Below are 19,954 nucleotides of genomic sequence, written 5' to 3'. Positions count from 1 at the left end.
ATTGAGATAAGATATGTTGTTCTGTATGTTAATATTTGTAAAATAAACAATATTGAGTTATTCTAACTTCATAAAGTCCCGAGACCATTATTGATTTATTAGACGAAATTTTTCGGATAGATATGCATGATCGTGTAATATGAGCATCTTCATTATTCCTTATATCTCATAAATTAAATATATATACCATATGTAATGCAGATTACAAACAATATTATTTTTTTATTATAATATAATTTTACCTTTAGAGTAATCATTGATGAGTCATCTTGCTTCTTTTCTTTGAAATACTGCACCTGGCTAAATAATTTTTTCTATCTTTTCCTTTTTTAAATATACAACTTCATAAATGTTTTTTAAATATGTTAAAATATATAAGAATACATATCTATTTATAATTTTTGCAAAAATTATGGAAATTAATCCACACACAAAAGATCCATCATGCACAGTAAAAGAAAATTGTATTAAGAGAGAGTTAAACGTATAATTTAAAGAATCTTATTAAAAGTAGTACGAAAAAAATTTATTTAAGTACAAAAATTACAAAAAATGCAGTATATATTATGTGATATGACAGCATCTATTTCATTCATAAAAATAACGCACAATGTTTACTATAGGCATATATTTTTTGAACTCTTTTCCTCTATTAAAAAATAAAATTTTGACATCTTTTTTACATTTATCGCAAAAATCTGCATATAATATTCTATTAGTGTCAAAAAAAATGTAACAAAAAAGTAACGATTTGTTATATTTTGAGTAAGGATAACGGTAACGAGTTACTTTTGCAAATCAATAACGAGTAATGGAAACGTGGTATTTTTTTAGAAAAAAGAACGGTAACGAGTCATTTTTATGAGGTGATGTTGCTAACTCTGCTTATAAAATGTTACAAAGAATCTATCTTTAAAATATAAAAATTAATATAAAATATTTATCAATTTTGGAGCACCCTTATAGATATAAATATATTTAATGGTATAATTAATGAATAGCTACAAATATGATATATATATATGCATGTACATAATATATAGTATATTGTATATAATTCACATTGAATTATTTAAGCATTAAAGACCTAGCTTCGACCGTTATAGACTTGAATATTCTTACTTATATTTAATAAATAAGATAAAATAAAAGACACACGACTCGCTTTTTATTATAATATTTATTTGCACTACAAAACAACAGGGACGCTTTACATAAAGAAATGCTCGGTATGAGAACGTGAAACACGCGTTTAACATGCTGACGACATTATGTTTGTGAAATCGTATCGCTTATTGAATTTTCCATTTTCCAATTCGAAAAAATCCAAGAAGAGAAAATTTTTTTCTCCAATAGTTCACTACGGTGACAGACTCCTACGAACTGTATCAATTGAAATACACATCAAGGTAAATTTTAATTTTATTTTACCTTTAATTACGTGTTTAGCATACTTAAATTGACTAAATTTCATAAGTTGAACGTCACCACAATTTTCACAGGAAGGAGAGATATATATAGGTATGAAAGATAATTGGATAAGAACCCTAATAGCACTGATCTCCAAGAGATGTTCCAAAGAACATTCAAAAGATATCCCTATGTCTTAAGAACGTTTGCCAGAACGTCCCTCGAATAAAGTGTGCTATTAGGGGAAAAATTTGTGTGTGTGTGTGTGTGTGTGTGTATGTGGTATGTGTGGTGTGTGTGTGTGAGAGAGAGAGAAAAAGAGAAATAGATAGAAACAATGCCTGGCACTATCGTATTCAGAGATGAGCTATGTACAATTAAGCATCTTGTTTGTCTCGTGCTTGCCGATGATTAATTAACACCATAGGCTTTACAAGTATGGACTGGTAATTGCCTGTAATTGCCTATATATATATATATATACTTTTCAAGTGTTTTTCTTTTTCAAAGCGTCCGGAAATATACATTGTGCATGTTAAACATGGCGCGTTAGCAGTATATTAGAATTGAAAATAATATATTGTAGCAAAGCAAACACGAAATAAGATTCTTTTTGAAAATTTAAAATGTAAATGTAATTAAAAAATACGCAAGACAGAACTTTCTAGAATTGTACAGAAAGAGATAATCTCAATGAAAAATATGTAATGTATATCCAACTATGCGCCAAACGTACTTCTGGATTTCCGTATACTTTAGAAAGAGAAGCATGAACACGACCTTGCTTGTATTGCCAATTCATACTTATAGGATCTATGATTAGAACATATTATTTGCGCATGAACAATCGAAGAAAAAATATTTGACTTTGTTCTTCGATTCTTTTAATAGTACGCATCTTATCCCTGTTAGAAAACCATAAGCCTTCCGTATCATATATCTTTTAAATAAAAAAATAGATTATTTATTCTTACTTCGTAAGGGCGAATTGAAATATTTTTAGCTAAGGGATGACTTTCTGCTACTCAAGAGAGTGCGCAGAGAAATTTTCGACTCGTGGCTGGTAGTGCATGAATCATTATTCATTTATTCATTTGAAACTGTCAATGGAGAGCGTGTCGTATTTAAAACGATTTCACTGGCTCTCTCGATATGCTTCCATCGTACCATGGCGGCACGAGCTACGCCGTAACGATTAAATTTGGATCGTCCTAAAATGACGATTGATTACGGAAATTTATTTATTATTCATTATTGTTATTCTAATTAATTAAAGGGCGAAAATAATAAAAATGCGTGAAGAGTAATAGAAAAGAGAGGAGAGGGGGAGGGGGAGAAAGGCAGAAAGTGGAATGGAAATAAAAGGGAATTAGACAAAGGAGTAAATGAAGTCGAACGGAATCGAGTCGATTGCTTTAGAGGAATGCATTTGGCGGCGAAGTGTCTTGTGTTTCGCGAAAAGCTCGACGGCCATCAACGAAGAAATTGAGTTTAGGATCTCAGGGACAAGGGGGCAACACCGTGAGATTGGTTCTGTTGCCAACGTCGTACCCGTGCTCCTACTTGTAAAAGTGGTTCGGCGATGGTGCCTCTACGTGACAAGTACCAACGCCGGCGGAGCTCCTCTTGTGCTTCCTCATCTCAGTGCTCAAATGAGACCTTAGATGATGGAGGTAATCAGTCGCGCCTTGAAGTTGACGAAACGCTCGCTTGTGGCTGCCAGACGCTGCAAATTAAAGCAAATTGATCAATTTTAGTTCAATATTTAAGTATTCGCATATGATTCGACTTAACAATCTTCTACAATCTATATTATATTATATTATTATGGTAAATATAAAAAGTATTCTTATATATATATATATCCCTGATAGTAAAGCCTATAGAGATAGATTTTGAGCAAAGCATTTGAGCCTACAATTCTTGATTGCAGAAAAACAACAAATTGTACACAGAGTTTGTATTATCTGACACTGTCAGAAATATGATGAAGCCTGCTAGATATGCCAGATTGATAGCAGAAACCGAACAAAGTTCTGCATAATCGGCAGATTGAAAGCAGATTGAGAGCAGAATCCGATTTGAGCAGACCCTGCTCGGTTCTGCCATTAATATGCTGGCAATGCTTGTCAAGCAAGCTTTGTCAACAAATCCATAGGCAAATGTGGACACAGATGGCTATGGTTTTGTAGTCAAAATGTGATCAAATTGCTAACATTTTTTCTACAAAGATGTTTTTCCATTTACCCATGTCTCGGTAGTATAAGTAAAATTGTTTAAAAAAATCTGAAAAAATATGGTATTATTTTTTTGAGATTTTGAACCACTTTAGAGGGTCTCGATTAAATTAAAAAAATTGTTAAAATAACAACGATCCTAATATATACATAAAACTTTTCACTTTTCACGTTTTCGCTCTAGAAAAAAAGTTTACATAATTGATCCCTCAAAATTTTGTTACTTGAACTATTAGTATTGTTGATCGGAAAGAAGCTTGATATACTCGATTTAACTAATAAGTTCTGATAATAGAAGCTAATGTTCAGATAACTTAAATCAAGAATATCTAATTAGCTTTTATTATCAGAAATAATAAGTATTTATTATTAATAGAGGGGAGAGCTAATGAGCCTCTATAGTATCTGAATAATTTAGTTATCTGTCTTTTGATATATTTAAATAAAGGAGTTCTATCATTTTCTATTTTCGTTTATTATCAAAATAATATATTTTAATTACTACATATTTTAGGAAAAATAATTCTAAGAAATATGCAATCTATTTTATTAGTATACAATCTATTTTATTCTTTGTTAATAAATTGTTAATTAATATTCATTTTCTAAAAATAAAATTAAAAAAATATCTGCGACAAATACTTTTTGCTCTCACTGTATACCTTCGATATTTATTTTTAGGACAAGACAGTATTTAAATATTTCTTAAATAATCTATTTTTTCTACATATCGCAATTTTCTATATTTTTGCTTAAATTATATTACTTAATGTTAATACGAGCTAAATTTGTAAAGAAAACTTTAGAGCCAATTCAAGAGAAAGAGGTAAAGAACTATAAGCGTTACGCATGTTTCGTGAAATTGACTCGTGTCTTCGTGTAATTGCACAAAATCAAGATGTGTAAGAGAGTTTAACGAATCAAGGAATTCCGTGCTGTGTACAAAGCGTAAATCGCTTTCAAACCGGATGGACGCTCCTTGTGAGGTAAAACACTTCACACGTTAGTACAATAGAATTTAATAATCCGCAAATCACAGCATAATAGAACAGTTATGATCGACATGACACAAAAAAAGAATTGTCACACAAAAGTTTCAGGATCAATTTCCTTTCTCTTTGCGTTCTCTGCTCAACGACTCTGTCGTTGTACAGTTGATCGGCGAGTTGAAGTTCTAATTTACATTATATTTCTTTGCAGATATAATATAGTATTACATATAATTTAAGTGGTAATTTTTCAACCTGAGACTGTAATACACGCAAAACCAGTATATCTACTATCTACAATTTTCGCAAAGTTACATTTATCCACTCCCGCCATCATTAATTTATATATATATATATAAATAATTCTTTTTATATTCTCTTTATTATGTGTAATATTGCCGACACCGTTCAATTTTAACGTAATTTATCCTTAGGTTTATATATAAATATCATTTAATCTTTTTTTCTTCTACAAACACCTTTCATTATTTTGTTTCAAAGAAAAAAGCAAAGATAATTTGCATTTATTGCTTAATATAATCTCCATGATCTGTGTAATAAGATAGAATTCATAAATACAATTAGACTTATTTAATTCAATATCTTTAGATTAATTCAAACAGAAAGTTTCTATTAAGTTAATAATAGTAAAAAAGTGAGGATAATTTGCATTCGTTGCTTAATGTGATCTTCGTCTATTAAGATTAAAATGTTCATAAATACAATTAAATTTATTTAATTTAATGTTTTAAATTAATTTAAACAGAAAGTTTCTATTAAGTTAAGAATATTAATGTGTTAGCTTAAATAAATAAATTAATATTATTTTCTCTTTTTTAAATATTGTTTTCTATATATATAATACTAATACAGAAAACAACTTCCGACTTCATACATCAACAATTATATTTTTGTTATTAATAAAATTAATTTCTTGTTATTCTTTATATACATAAATTATTATTATCTTCGATAATACCTATAATTATCTACTATTAACTGATTACAAAATTCGTAAGTTGTACGGAAGTAACAAATGGCCGAGCAAGAATAAACGCCGCAGTTACGTCTATCATCTAAGGTGAATCATTTTCCACGGTTCACGCGGCAATTCCGAGTGTTACGAGCGTAAAAATCATTGGTTTAAAAAATTATAGTGAATTGTACCGCGGAATGAATAAAAAAAATCCTTGCGTGATGGTGCATAATCTAAGATAATTCAATTCCGGTTTTTATATTTTAATGATAGCTTAAATAAGCAGGCTGCCATTTTAGGCTGCCATTAATATTTTATCCTATTAATAAATTATCAAATAATAAAAATAGTTAAATAAATTACATTATCAAATAATAAAAAATAATTAATAACTTATATTATATCATCGATCGATTATGTTATATGTGTATTGCTCACAATTCTTCGGTATAATTTAGATTGTGCCATGATAATCGCGAAACAGATCCTGTCTTAATGATTGTAAGATAACGGATTCTCTCCTATCGTATTACTGTTTAGAATGATACGCGCAACCTTTTTAAAGAGATTCATTTTTAGAGAATCTTTTTTTCAGAGAGGATAGCGATCATATAACCCATTCTCTAAAATATGGAAAGCGAAATTGAAGGAGAAATTTTTTTAATTTTTTGTTTTCCACAAAGTCACATGATGAAATCCACAGATAAAATCTTGCGAACTGCATAATGTTTATTTTGTTTGCATAAAATAAAAAGTAGAGATTTTATATTTTTAACTATGAGCTAGCAAATCGCAAAAAAAATTCAGATAGGCTGCAAGTTTCGCATCACTGATTTAGATCATCTATCACACACTGTTGAGCACCAAAGGTTGAGCACCATTCAATAAGTGCAAAATGAATAATCTAGCTAGACAATGTCCACTAATTCCGTGTTTTACGGACTTAAAATTGATTAAATCATAAAGTGAAAGCGCAATTCGCTCGGCAACATATGAAATATATTGCGAGTGATAAATGTCAATCCTTTCTCATCTTCTTTCTCTATAATGTTTGTCACTATATAAATTGATTCGGCAATCTTCCGCAATTTACAAAATGTAAATTAGATTATAAAATAAATTTTCTATATTTCATATTGCTGAAATTGGACAACTTTCAAAATCCACGCATAACAACCTCAATCTATACATATTCATTCATCTTTTTGAAATTGTAGTTTCTATATATTAGGTCATTTAAAAAGTATCCGCGGTTTTTTGTTCAATTTTTGAATGAAAAAACCGCGGATACTTTTTAAATGACCCAATATTTAGTGAGATATATGTCGATATAAAAAATAAAGAAAGATAAAGGAAATTTGTGTACTTCCGCAGCTAAGTCTTGGTCGTTAAACACGAAAGATCCTTTGTGATAAATTAAATGTAGGGCAGTCGTCCACAAAGCGTAACGCAAAGCGTACGATTTCGATAGTAGCTGCGGCCAGTTGTCGCCTTCGGCGATCTTGCGTGCCGGGATCGGCTCTTGCATAAGTTGCAGCTGGTAAATGGACGCGCTATTTCATAGAGAAAGTCGCTTACATTTTTACTTTCCACCGATCCCGACGGCTCGGCTTGCGTAATAGCCCAGTTTATATCTGAAACAACGCGACGCGACGCGATGCGTCGCGACGCGGCGCTATGCTTGTTCGACTTTCGACACGTGACTACCGTAAAGGTTTAAATCTATATATAAACGCCGATCGCCGCTCTATACGAGATTTTAATAAATAACCGCAATCGAAGTAACATGGCTTTACGCCGCGCCACAACACTCAACCTTAATAAAGTATTATGCCATAAACTTGTAAATATTATGACAGACTGATGTCTCCTTCAATTCCCGAGTTTTAAGGAGATTTTATGAATTTCTACGTGCATTTACTTATTCTTAATAAGCGGTTTCATTTCAAATTTGATATTTCACATGCCTCATTTAACATTCACGATCTTTTTTATTAATTCCAAATGGATTTTTAATACGATTCGTTATATAGCATTAAATACTTATCTTTTAACAATGATTATTATCCAATTAATTGTAAATCACTCAAAAAATGATCTTGCAGTTATAGCGAAAATTATCTTAAGTACGAAAAATAGTTAACATAAATAAATTTCTAGCAAATACTGCGATATTGAATATGTATTGCATTAGATAATCATATAGATGACAGAAATAGAATTTAGATTTGTGCTATAAATTCTATGCGATTGATACATAATTCTCTATCAGAAACAGCTGTAATTCTAATTGGAGCAGCAAAATATTTTTTTGCGTAGTTGCGATATTTTGATACTTCTTTATTCTTTTTTAAAACTCGCAATTTCGTGATTTGTGTCGCGTTCTTTGTCACGCGTTTCCGTCGCCGTTTTAATTAATTTCGTAATTTTATATAAGAAACCACGATGTAAATTTCACTTGGCAAATCCGTTGAAGAAACGAATCCGTTTGCGAGTAGTAATTATCGCGTGTCGACAAATGCAGTCGCTTGCGACGACAGATTGAATTACTTATCGTGGAATCGCAATCGGAATTACGTCACGTACAGTGTTATAAGTTTTTCGTTTATTTGAATTATTTATTTGATTTGTAGTACAAGATTCGCAAATTTCACGCGGTGAACCGTGAACGCCGTGATTCCTAATAAGAAAAAAAAGTTTCTAATCCTTTTCCTCGTTCCAACGTTGAAATTAATTTTCTCATAGATAATGAACTGGAGATATGAACAACTTATGTGCGTCAGAAACCACGCAATCATTTGCGCGATTGCGTACACATATATCACACTGGAGTTGAATTTTTTTTCAGTTTCTAAATTAATTATATCTGCAATTTCTAAATAAATTATAATTACAGTTAGATTTATTTCTGACACAATTGTCTAACGATATTATGTACAATTTAACTTCTACTTATTAATTGCTCTTCGACACAGTTGTTCAATATTTCATCATAGACGCGGTTTACCTTCGCGTGGTCTAAGAGTCATTAATTTTGAAATCTATGATCGACATCCGGTATAATGAATATAATCCTATTATGTTGTCTGCTTATAGTATGTAGTTAATTGACGCAGATGTCTTTTAAAATATATTATTAAATAACAGTCGCGTATGATCACATTGTTAGCACTGTGATCACATTGTGAGCTCTGTAACAGCAATTGATTATTAATCACCAATTATCCCTCCTCTTATAAGAATCGACTAGTATATGATATATTCACGTCGAAAATAAGCGTAGCTTGTAATTGATATTATACTTCGATAATCGCACAATAATTATTGTGTCATTGAGTTAATTTATTTACTTCAGCATTCACAAGGAACGTTCTACACTTATAAAAAATACCTTATAACGTTACGTAACAAGAAAAATAACGTATCAAACAAAGCAATAACGCATTCGCATTTAGAGCTGCGAGGTTCAAGTTGCAGAAGTTACATGAAAAGAATAATTTTGCTTTAGTATCTAAAAATTTAAGTAGATATAGATTTGAAAATAATTTTATTGCCATCTAAATAATTATATTGAACGTGATCGGCTTGCTAGAATGTTAAAATTTTGTGTATAATAGTATTATCATCATACTTAAACATTCTACAGCCTACGTAATTAGTTTGATAGTTTAACATAATTATTTTTAGATCTGTATCTAGTTAAATTAAAGTTGAAACTTGCCAAGATTTATATGCGGTTAAAATTGTTAGATACTTTACTGAAACCGATTTTTACGTGTAGAGTTTAAATACACGCAAAATTCCGTTATGTTAAAAAAAAAGTTAAAATTAATGATCGGTGAAAGTTTCTATACTCACGAGTATGAGATCCTGGATGAGATTCGAGAGTCCTCGATTAGCGATGACGAAGAACCTGGTGACTGGGCCGGGTACGGCCTCGTGTTCATCCGACTTTCCGTCATGGGTTTCCGAAGGGGAAGAGCTGCTCAGCTGGTTACTTCCGCTTCCGGCCACCAACTGGAAACATTACAAAGATCTATTAGTTGGAGCAATTAGAAGGGCGCCCCGCCGTTTACGTTCCCGAATGGGTTTCGGCATGCGCGGCGAAGAAGTGAGTACAAAACATACAGGAATTATAATATTTTGTTTGTTTGTTTGTTTGTTTGTTTGTTGGAGGGTAATAAAATTGCGGTGTGTATTGCAGCTCCACGTCCAATTCCAGCGCTCCCGACACTACGGTGCTCTCACATCCTTATTCCTACTTGCGGCTACAACATACGAACCATCGATCTTGCTGCTACGATCCTTACGTGCGCTCCTTCGGCTCGTAATACTCGAAGTTTGTTTGCAGGGTGTCCATACGTCTTTTTTTTCAATTTGAGAATTATTTGAGATTATTCTTGAGCGAAAGACGATCCCGCGAAGCGATCATGGATCAACATCCGGCTAAGGATTTCTATATGGACACCCTGCGCGTGCACCATGAAAAGGTGAAATCGCCAAGTGCCCAATAGTGACAACAGGATAAACCATATGCCACGACTAACTCTCAATAATACGCTTCGTATCTAGTAATTCGCAACACAACATAATAAGAATAATATTGAATTTGATGTTCAGGCGAATTCTTCCCGTACATCATTCTTTATCCGAGAGACGTTCTGGGAATGTTTTGAGGATATTTAGAGGATATAGGACTATCCTCTGGTTGTTTTTGATAGGGACGTCTCTTGATCTATGATGTATGGGTCTAGTTACGAACGCGTCGAGTTTGTACATGTCGTGGACTAAATTTACAATAAGTATCTACGAGATGCAGATCTCTGTCTGGCAGACAAACCGGTTCAGTCGCGATGAGAAATTCCAGCTTTTTGATAATGATCATTAAACATTCATTCTTCATCCAAAGGATCCGCGCGGATTATTGTCAAATTATTTCTTGCGACCGATTCGTCTGCCGCGACAAAACTGCGTGCATTTACTCGGGTGCGTCCAAAATAAATGGAACTAGATACAACTACGGACCGCTAGATATATACGGTGCAGTGGACGAGTACGAAGATCACAACAACGAGAGAATCGGCATTGATCAATGGCGGCCGCCATATCCAGAATGAATCGGCCTCTCCATCAGCCGGTCAGTACGCCAGATTTAAAAAGTCGGTGGTTGTCAGCGTTGCGTCGGGACCGTTGGCCGGGTGGAACAAGATGGGATTTGGAACGAGATGAAATGGACAAAATTATCCGGTAGATATTCTAGAGTTGAAGAAAACACAATTGACTATTAAGGGCATATAAATAATTAAGGGTATTAAGAATGAGTTATAATTGATCATGTATCTTTTCAGCTAAACTTCTCGCACTATTCATCTCTTTTTTCATTGGAGAGAAAAAGAGAAAAGATGAACGACACAAAAAGTTCAACTGAAAAATAGACTTTATATTTATGATTGCGAAATTTTTTAAACGTCGCTCAGTGGAAATTGCATTTTTAATAAAACTAAGATATCGATTAAACAGAGATGTCTAAAATACACCAATGCCCTTTTTTATATTTTGTCAGATATTTGTGTATGCTAAAAAAAAGTGACTCTATTAGTAACATTTTTAATACAAGCCGAATATTGTGTAAATATATTACTCGCTTTAATCAATTAAACACTGAAAAAAATTTTGGTCCAATGAATAATCGTTAATCAATGTCCAACTTAATATCCAGTTATTGTATCAATGAATTAAAATAATTATATATAACTATATATTCATTCTTGCATTCTAGTAATTTTATAACTTAAATTATTATAAGAATTCATTGGATCAATTTTCATTATTTTTTCATAATTCAATGAATATTTTATTGTATTTACGTACAATTTTGGTTCAGTGTAGTTATTCAACTCTATGTTTGCATAGGAATATATAAAGTAATATCCAGCTAGGAGTTAGGGATGCGCAATTTGTACAAATTACATGGCAAGACCTCGTCATAATATTAGACATGTAAAAAAAGTGCGTGGATACAAAGAAGTCGTAGCAAATAAAGAAAAGATAGTTTTATACAGAAGGAACGGTAGATTATAGAACTCGTTGTGTGTTGCATTACTTTCAAACATATATACGTACGCATATACAACAGGCTAATATTAGAGATCTTGATATGCAATTCATGCGCAGCCAGACAGGCAAGGTAGATGCTTTGTATAAAGGAAGGAGAAACGGTGTATCAGGAAAAAGAAAATGAAACTAGATAGGAAGAGTGTCGGTAACCTGTTCAAAATAAATCGTCGTGAGGGATTAAGTCATTGGTAGAAAGTAAGTCGGAAGATTAAAGAAACGTCATACAACCAAGTCGAGAGTGATGCGTATATGTGAAAAAGTACGGCATGCAGATAAAGATAAGTGCAATACAATGCGAGGAAGATTTTGCGATTAGAGAAGAGTTACGTGAAGAAGTTGATTGAAGATAATAGGATAATTAAGACAATATAATTACAAGCTATAATGTGAAGAGTGTTACTTGTACTATTTTTGCTTGTAGCACGATATTACAAAAATAAATACATATATATGGAATAGTATTTTAGAGAAAATTGTAATAAACTTTAATCCTATGGAGCTAACGCTAAAATCTCTAACACATTTTAAAAAAATCTATTTAATATATGTATAAATTTTAATAAATTTTAAAGAATCAAAATGACGTAACTTGTATGAAAAATAATAAATACTATTTAAAGATTATTTTAATAAGAATGATCGAAATTTTTTGCAGATGTAACATAAAGAAAATTTAATTATTTGACATTTTTGTTAAAATAGCAATTGTTACAACAATGTATACAAGAATTAAGAACTAATAGTAAATTTAAATATAATAATGTATTTTTTTATCTTAATATTATTTTATTATAAAGAAGGCTAAATTATTTTTACATCAAAATTTTTGTGATCTAATCAATCAATACACGAGGTTTAATAAATCCATCGTCAACTCCGGAGGATCAAGTCTTTGAGTCATATTTGATAATCAAATCAGATGACTATCAATTTTTCATGCAATTGGAAAATGTATGACATGCTGAAGGTGATTATGAAATAAAAAAAGTATAAAAAATAGAGTAGAAAGAGAAGATAAAGAAAAATAAAATAAAAAGAGAAGAAAGAGGGAAGTCATTAGTAGAATGAAATAGATACAGAAAGAAAGAGAAAGTTATTGAACGAACCCAATAAATTCGATTGGTGCTATGTACGTGCAGCATCAACCGTCGATTGTCTCACATTAACAAATAGAAAAAAACGATCATAAGTTCATGACATGTTATGAAGTTAGATTACTTCCTTACTTAAAAAAATGTTACAATAAAAAAAAAGTGTTTCTTCAGTTATTATCATAAATGAATTATATAAACATTACTCTACCAATCATTAAAAGTAAATTAATTTATAATTTTATGAAAAATCACAAAAATCAAAATTCAAAAAGAGTAGCTTTCGAAAAAAATTGTCACTACTAGAAAAAGGTGATTTTTTTTAATACTTGCGAAACATAGATAACAAAAATGACATTTGATCACATTAAGGATATATTTCCTTCGCCAATATTATTTGATTAGTCAATAATTTTCTGTCAAATTGAAGAATTTAATTTTCTCTTTTTTCTTCCAGGAAATTAAATTTTTTTAGTTGTATTATTTTTGAAGTAAAGGATCGCGATATCTCTTGAGCAAAGAAACAACCGCATCATTGCGTGCCCACTCAACGCCTACGATCGTTTTCCCTCGACTTTTAGAGCAAATACAGATCATTCGACGCGTTTCGTCATCGAAGTCTCGCCGAAGAACTGCTATTCACTCTAAAAGAACGGCACATGTGAGCATCCGGGTCTCATCGGGTTCGGTCGAAGAAGCGCAGTCGCCGTACTCTCTGTCGGCGGACACTTAGGCGTGTCGGAAGGATTTGGCGTACCGGTGGTAGAATGCCGGCTCCTGGGGCGGCGGTCGAGGATGCGCCGGACATCGGGGTGCCAGTACCGCCGGGGTTGGCGGCAGCTGGGGCGGCCGGGCCCACGTCGCGCGAAGCGCTTAGCCCGAGCCCGAGGCTCTGTGTACCGGCCACGACACGGTACACCGTGCCCGCCGCTCTTGCCGCCCCGTCGGCCGCTTGCTAAACGAGAAACAGAGACGAGAATAGTTTTGTTTACTTGGAGTTCTCTGCTCTCGCTGGAAGGAATCGCGTTTTCTCTCGTTCATTTTCCCGTCCGTCTGCGCGATATCGCACGAGAGATTGCTATCTCTCCCAGCGGAACTCCACGCGAACTTCTGGAACGTCCTGCAATAATGGCTGGAAAGTGGTTCGTTAAAAGTACTGTAATCGTGACAAAGTGGAACCCTCGGGGGGGTTTCACAAAGTGAAACCTGGAGGGTTGTAGTCGTTCGATCGCCGCTGATGGATTGTTACGTAATGAGTTTGTTTTGCCATCGTGAAAAATGGTGGAGTAATTAATTGTTTGACTATACGTTTCTTCGCAGGCAAAGTTTGTGTAAAGAAAAACCGGTTCGATATCGACGAGTCGATGTCATTAGATGTTACGTACGATTTCTTCGTATGAACTTTGCCTATATAAATATGCACATTTGTTAAATAATTGAAAGCTGTCCGACTGGGATGTCGCAGTCTAAAATGTATTAATATGTATAATTACAAAAATTTCTATCAGATATCATTAAAAAGTCACTTTTTATTACTGCTGTCACATTTTTAATAGTTTCTGAATGTTATACATAATTAAATTTCTCCGTTACGTGATAAATATCAATTCTATTCAGTCGTTAGAATCTTGTCAACTAATTTATCAACGTCATAATTAAATGTCTTCATTCAATAAATATCAATTTTATTTCATAATCATTAAAAACCTAAGCAGTACAACGATCATTACGTTAAAATAATGTCAGAATGAATCATGATTGATGGAAAAGTGATCGACTTTTAAGGCTCTTGATCACTCACACTGTTAAATCAAATTTATAATGTCAAATTATACTTAATTTTAATTATTTCTAATCATTTCTATAATCACTCATTACTACTCCTATTCATATGTCGTTAGTTTAATTAAGACGGAAGTTAAATAATTTAATTTAAAAAAAAGTGTTAAATTTGATATTTCAAATTTTATTTATTATTTACTAAATGCATATGTTAATATGTTTATTTTGAATTGCAGAAATAGATTGATTTACATTTTGACACATGAAAGTTAAAAATAACGAAATTTTATTTAACTTAAGGCAAGTTCGTTGTTCCTTTGATATTTAACAATGCATAAATCTTTAGATTGATGATGTCAGAAGCAAAAAAATAGATAACGAAAGTTCTTGCAAAATATCTTAAAATAGAAAGTTATTTTTAAATAAAATCACATTTGCATTTGATAGAGTACAATACTAATTACAATAATAATTTGTAAAATACATCATAAACTCCTTTCGACATAGAATAAAATTATATTTATCTCAATTCGACAGCATCACAATAATTTTAGGCATAATTCAATTTCGAATATATGATTGTTTATTGATAATGAAACACAAAGGGAATTTTCAGTATTATTTAACAAATCTATGATTCTATAAATTGTAGATATTATTGAAAAATGTTCACATTTTAATACTGTTTGCAAGAATTTTTAAAATATATTTTCTCGCTTTTGACGTTATAATAATCCAAGATTGCTGCAGTGAGTAAGTTTAATAATCATTTTTTAAATTATTTTAATGTTATAATGACTTTTGAGAAATCTTCGTTTCAAATTTTAAGTGAAATCGTGTAAAGTGTCATTCGTTCTTGCCGCAACAGGACAAAATGTTTTTAGCATAATTTTTCGCTTATTAACAGGTGAATACCTGCGGCAAGAGCGAATAGAGTATCGGTCACGTAGCAAGTTTCTTGTTTTCTCAATCTGTGAACGGTGAAGGGTCGCAGCGCGCGCGACCAGTCTAGAATCGTTTCGAGCCACTCGTAATAATGTCTTTTTGCCAGGAAAGCGAATAACGGTATATCGGTGACAGCAGCCATTGGAAACGGTGACTCGATTTTCGCGTGATTGCATCTGTCCTGACGGTGAAAAACCCGTTTCACCGATATAGACACTGTGCAGAAAAAACCGGTCACCGAGTGTCGTTGGTGCGCGACACGGTTATTGTTCGCACGCTCTTCCACGATACAGCATGTAAGATCGTTTTTTCTCGAGAAACATACATGCGACATAAATAATGGTTTCATATCATGCCATGCAATTAAATCTATTAATACGTCATTATATAATACGTTATTAACCAATTTTTTAATGAACGTATTAACAGTATTTTTTTTAATTTTGAATATTTTTATATATATCGTAAATATTTAAAAATAATACAAAAGTTTGGCAGGATTTAAAACTTAAAAAAATTATTTTAATAAAGAAAGGATACCGTTTGATTTAAAAAATAATTAAGATAAAGTTAAGAAAATTATAAAATTGTACTGTTAAATATAAATATACTGTTAAATATAAATGATCTTTCTTATTAAATGTTTTCTTTTTTCTGTAACTTTTTCTGTTTATGTTCTTATATGGAAAATATAAATTTCCTTCTAATCATTTTTTGCAAAAATTATACATCTGATTATATATCGTTAAATAAAAAAATTAAATTAAAATTGAAATTCTTTTGCAATTTAAAATAATTTAGTTAAAAGAAGGCTCTTTGTCCTTTTTTTGATTACATTGTTTTATACTTACGGAGCATTATTATTATTATATTTATTAATTTTAAAATAATTTATTACTAATATTACAATGGAGAAGAAATATAGTGTATATTACATGGTATGATTTTTTTCATCAGCAATACTATTTTCGACGAAAAATATCTCTGTAATAAAATAACGAATAATGAGTTTCAAACAAAATTAAGAACGTCGAGAGCAAATTTAACCCTCTGTAAGTTATACCCCTAAGGGTACCCCTACCAGCGAGGGCTCCTAGTAGGGAAATTAGGTTAGGTTATCAATTTCATTTCTCCACACCCTGACGTCCCTGACTATAGGTATGCTTAGATCTTTTATATATTATATTCTTCTTATTGCGGAACACTCTCGAGAAACTTTTGTTATACTTCATTGCGCATCCTAGCGGTATCACGCGACATCTTATACATCTTTTTTAACTAACCCTCCGTCGGCCAAATTGGAAGCATAATTGATTGTGAATGTGAATCAAATTCGATTTTTATAATTCTTGATAACCAAATATGTCAACACATTTGAATACATTATATTAAGGCATCATGCAGTCAATTTGCAGTCAATCACTGATGTCATTTTCTATAATAAAATAGATAACCAAAGAATTTTCTTAAAAGCATTGGTGATTATTTTTTTTAATAATTGCATTAACAATTGCATATATACTGTAATTATTGAGTATCTGATAATGAGTTACATTACCACCTTTCGATCATTATATAAAATAATACTCGGAATTGGTTGCACATTTCGGGCTGATTTCTGAAGCGTATACTTTTCTCTTACTCAATGCTCGACGGCAGAGCCGATTTCAGGAGTGTCGCACTATATAAGAAATATGTATGTTACGACCGTATCTTCCAGCAAATTAAAATATTTTCCTACATAATTATTATTTCCTTCATTAAATCAAATTTTCTACTATTAACATATATACATATATTTTGTAATATAATTGATAATAATTACCATACAATGATTATAATGTCAACAATATTTTTTCATTATTTTTGAAGTTCTATTTATTAATGCGTCCTTTAAGTATTTTCTTCAGGTTTATTTTATTAAAAAATAATAAAAAAAGATGATCAAATATATGACTTGGTAAAGTAAAATTCTGTATTATATAGAATATTACAGTCTGTGACACGAAAGTATAGTCAGCAGTTCTTTGAAAGAAATCGAATGTATTATAAAAAAAATAAAGTATAATAATATTTTAAAAGTACATTATATTTACTAAAATGCATTTATACTTATAATGATGTTCAGTCACCATTATTATCAATTAAACATAACTTATTATAGGCCTGTTTTCCATGAGATATGCTTTTTAAGAGATTTTCAAAAATATAGAAATTACATTGATTGATGGATTGGCATTTCCAATTTCTCCAGACGCAAATACAATTGAAAATATCTGGTCAATCACGAAGATAAAGCTTTAAGAAACACGAATATTTACTTTAAAGCAGTTATCTTGCCGCATTATATAATATTTTCAAAAAATTAGTTGTTTCTGTTTCTCCCTTGTTTGTTTTAATCAATATTTTGGATTAGAAAATGTTGTTTTCCTGTCGAGCCACATATCTGATCAGTGATCAGTTTCTTCGTTATTTTTTAGTAGAATAGGTCTATTGGGCTTATTAAACTACTTAAAAAAAAACGCATAAAAAATAGTACCTCAAAGGTGGTGTGGAAAGCTATTGTTCACATTGTAATTATTGTCAATTAGATTCCAAAAAAAATATATATATATATATATATATTAATAGTAGAAAATTCGATTAAATAAAGAAATTAACAATGTAGAAAGGAAAGTATTTTACTGATAATTTGTTGGAAGGTACACACAGCATATTTCTTATAGTGCACTGATCGTGATGTGTCCGCATGAGACCATCGAGCGTTGAGCGTTGAGTGGGGATAAAGCAGCCGGCTTTTCAGGAATCGGCTCGAAATGTGCAACTAATTCTGAGCATTATAAATAATTAATTAATTTCAAATTTTTGAAAAGAAAGTGAAACACTGGCTATATAAAGGGATGCTGGCATTTGTTTTATCGATAAAAATACCTTTTTTGTTCTATATTGTGTAACAAATTACTTTGTATTATACTTATACTATTCACAAAACAATTAAATTTTTTTTCACGATCAAAATGCATGCTAATATTTGGCTCTGGTATATTTTGTGCACAAAACAGGAAAAAATAAAGAAATTACCGGTTTTTTTTTATTCACTTTTACCTCAATACCCAAAAAAATACAAAATCGTCTAAGAAACTAAAAGCCTAGATGATAAATTGTTATAAAGGTATCTTTTAGTAAAGGAATATTGATAAAAAGGTGGCTAAATCGGGGAGCACAGATTCTCACAGAATATATAAAGCGTAAGAAAATCAGCCAATCAGAATCTTTTATTTCATGTAAATAAGGAAGAGAATAAAGGATTTTGATTGATTCATTCTCTTATGCATTATGCACTGTGCGTTATGCAAGGGCCTGTGCTTTTCGTTTTAAGACCGCAGACTTTTGCATAATGCACAAATAAAAAATACATAATGCGTAAGAGAATCAAACAATAAGAATTTTTTCTTTTCTTCCATTTCACAAAAAAAAAAGGAACTTTGACTGGTTGATTTTTTTATGCACTTATGCGTGTTATGCAAAAGTCTGTGCCTTTAGACACATAAAGCGCATGACGTACCATTTTATTCTTCTTCATTATTTTGTGAACAACAGAGATAAATAATGCATCATGCACTTCATGCATAACTCGGAACGTATCCTGAAAGATAACTTCTCTGGATATCTTTTAGTTGTCTTTAAAGTCTTTTTAATTTTTATATTTTGGTATGATTTTTAATAGACCTCCATTTACCACACATTTCCAGAAGAACGTTCTGAAGAACATTCGTAAAAACATCCCTGGAAGAGTTCTGTATGGGCTCTGAATTAATTTTTCCACGAAACTAAATAAAATTGTGTGACTATCAAAATACATCCTATTTATGAGATCCTAATGGAAAATGTATTGTTTGGTAATTACATATTTTTGGTGGTTATGTAATTTTATTTTGTTGTATTTTCGACAAAACGGAAAGTTGACTAGAAGGTATTTTTTCTTACCGAAAAGATAACATGAAAAAATAACTTTCCGTTATTTTAGTATTTTTCCAATATTTTGTATTTTGTATTTCATGGGAGTATATAAAAGTATTTTGTATTTTGTATATTAAATATTAAGATTAACAATCAGTGTTATTATTTGAATTACAAAGTACAAAAAACTTACAATTTTTCAATTTTAAGTACAAAATGCGTAATACTTTTATGTGCTCCGCTGAAATACAAAATACAAAATATATTTATATTGCAAAAACTGTGTTTTAAATAAAAGTATTTCAAATACATGTCCTGACTACGATGAAAGAATAATGACTCTTGCATATAGGATATGGCAAGCATTGCAGGATTCATAAATGGGATGTATATTGACGGTCATACCATTTCGTTCAATTTTGTGTAAAAATTAATTCAGAAATCTGA

General features: G+C 31.3%; 1 protein-coding gene across 2 annotated transcripts in view; it reads right to left on the bottom strand.

The window, feature by feature from the left end:
- Nucleotides 1-1,161: 1,161 nt before the first annotated feature.
- The window catches only part of LOC105144251 (uncharacterized), a 30,992-nt gene continuing 12,199 nt past the window's right edge, over nucleotides 1,162-19,954 (bottom strand). Inside the window, exons 5-7 of one of the 2 annotated variants that reach the window (XM_011053041.2) lie at nucleotides 13,578-13,775; nucleotides 9,471-9,629; nucleotides 1,162-3,136 (exon numbers count right to left, since the gene is read on the bottom strand). In XM_011053041.2, the coding sequence (XP_011051343.1) occupies nucleotides 3,071-3,136; nucleotides 9,471-9,629; nucleotides 13,578-13,775 (423 nt within the window). In that variant the 3' untranslated portion in view covers nucleotides 1,162-3,070. The remainder of the gene's footprint in view (nucleotides 3,137-9,470; nucleotides 9,630-13,577; nucleotides 13,776-19,954) is intronic. The other variant, XM_087406947.1, reaches the window with a different exon arrangement.

This window comes from Acromyrmex echinatior, chromosome 6 (assembly GCF_024713525.1).
Source record: "Acromyrmex echinatior isolate Ae372 chromosome 6, ASM2471352v2, whole genome shotgun sequence".
NCBI classification, from domain to species: domain Eukaryota; kingdom Metazoa; phylum Arthropoda; class Insecta; order Hymenoptera; family Formicidae; genus Acromyrmex; species Acromyrmex echinatior.
The sequence above is the reverse complement of the archived record's forward strand: the minus strand, read 5'-3'. Positions and strand labels throughout refer to the sequence as shown.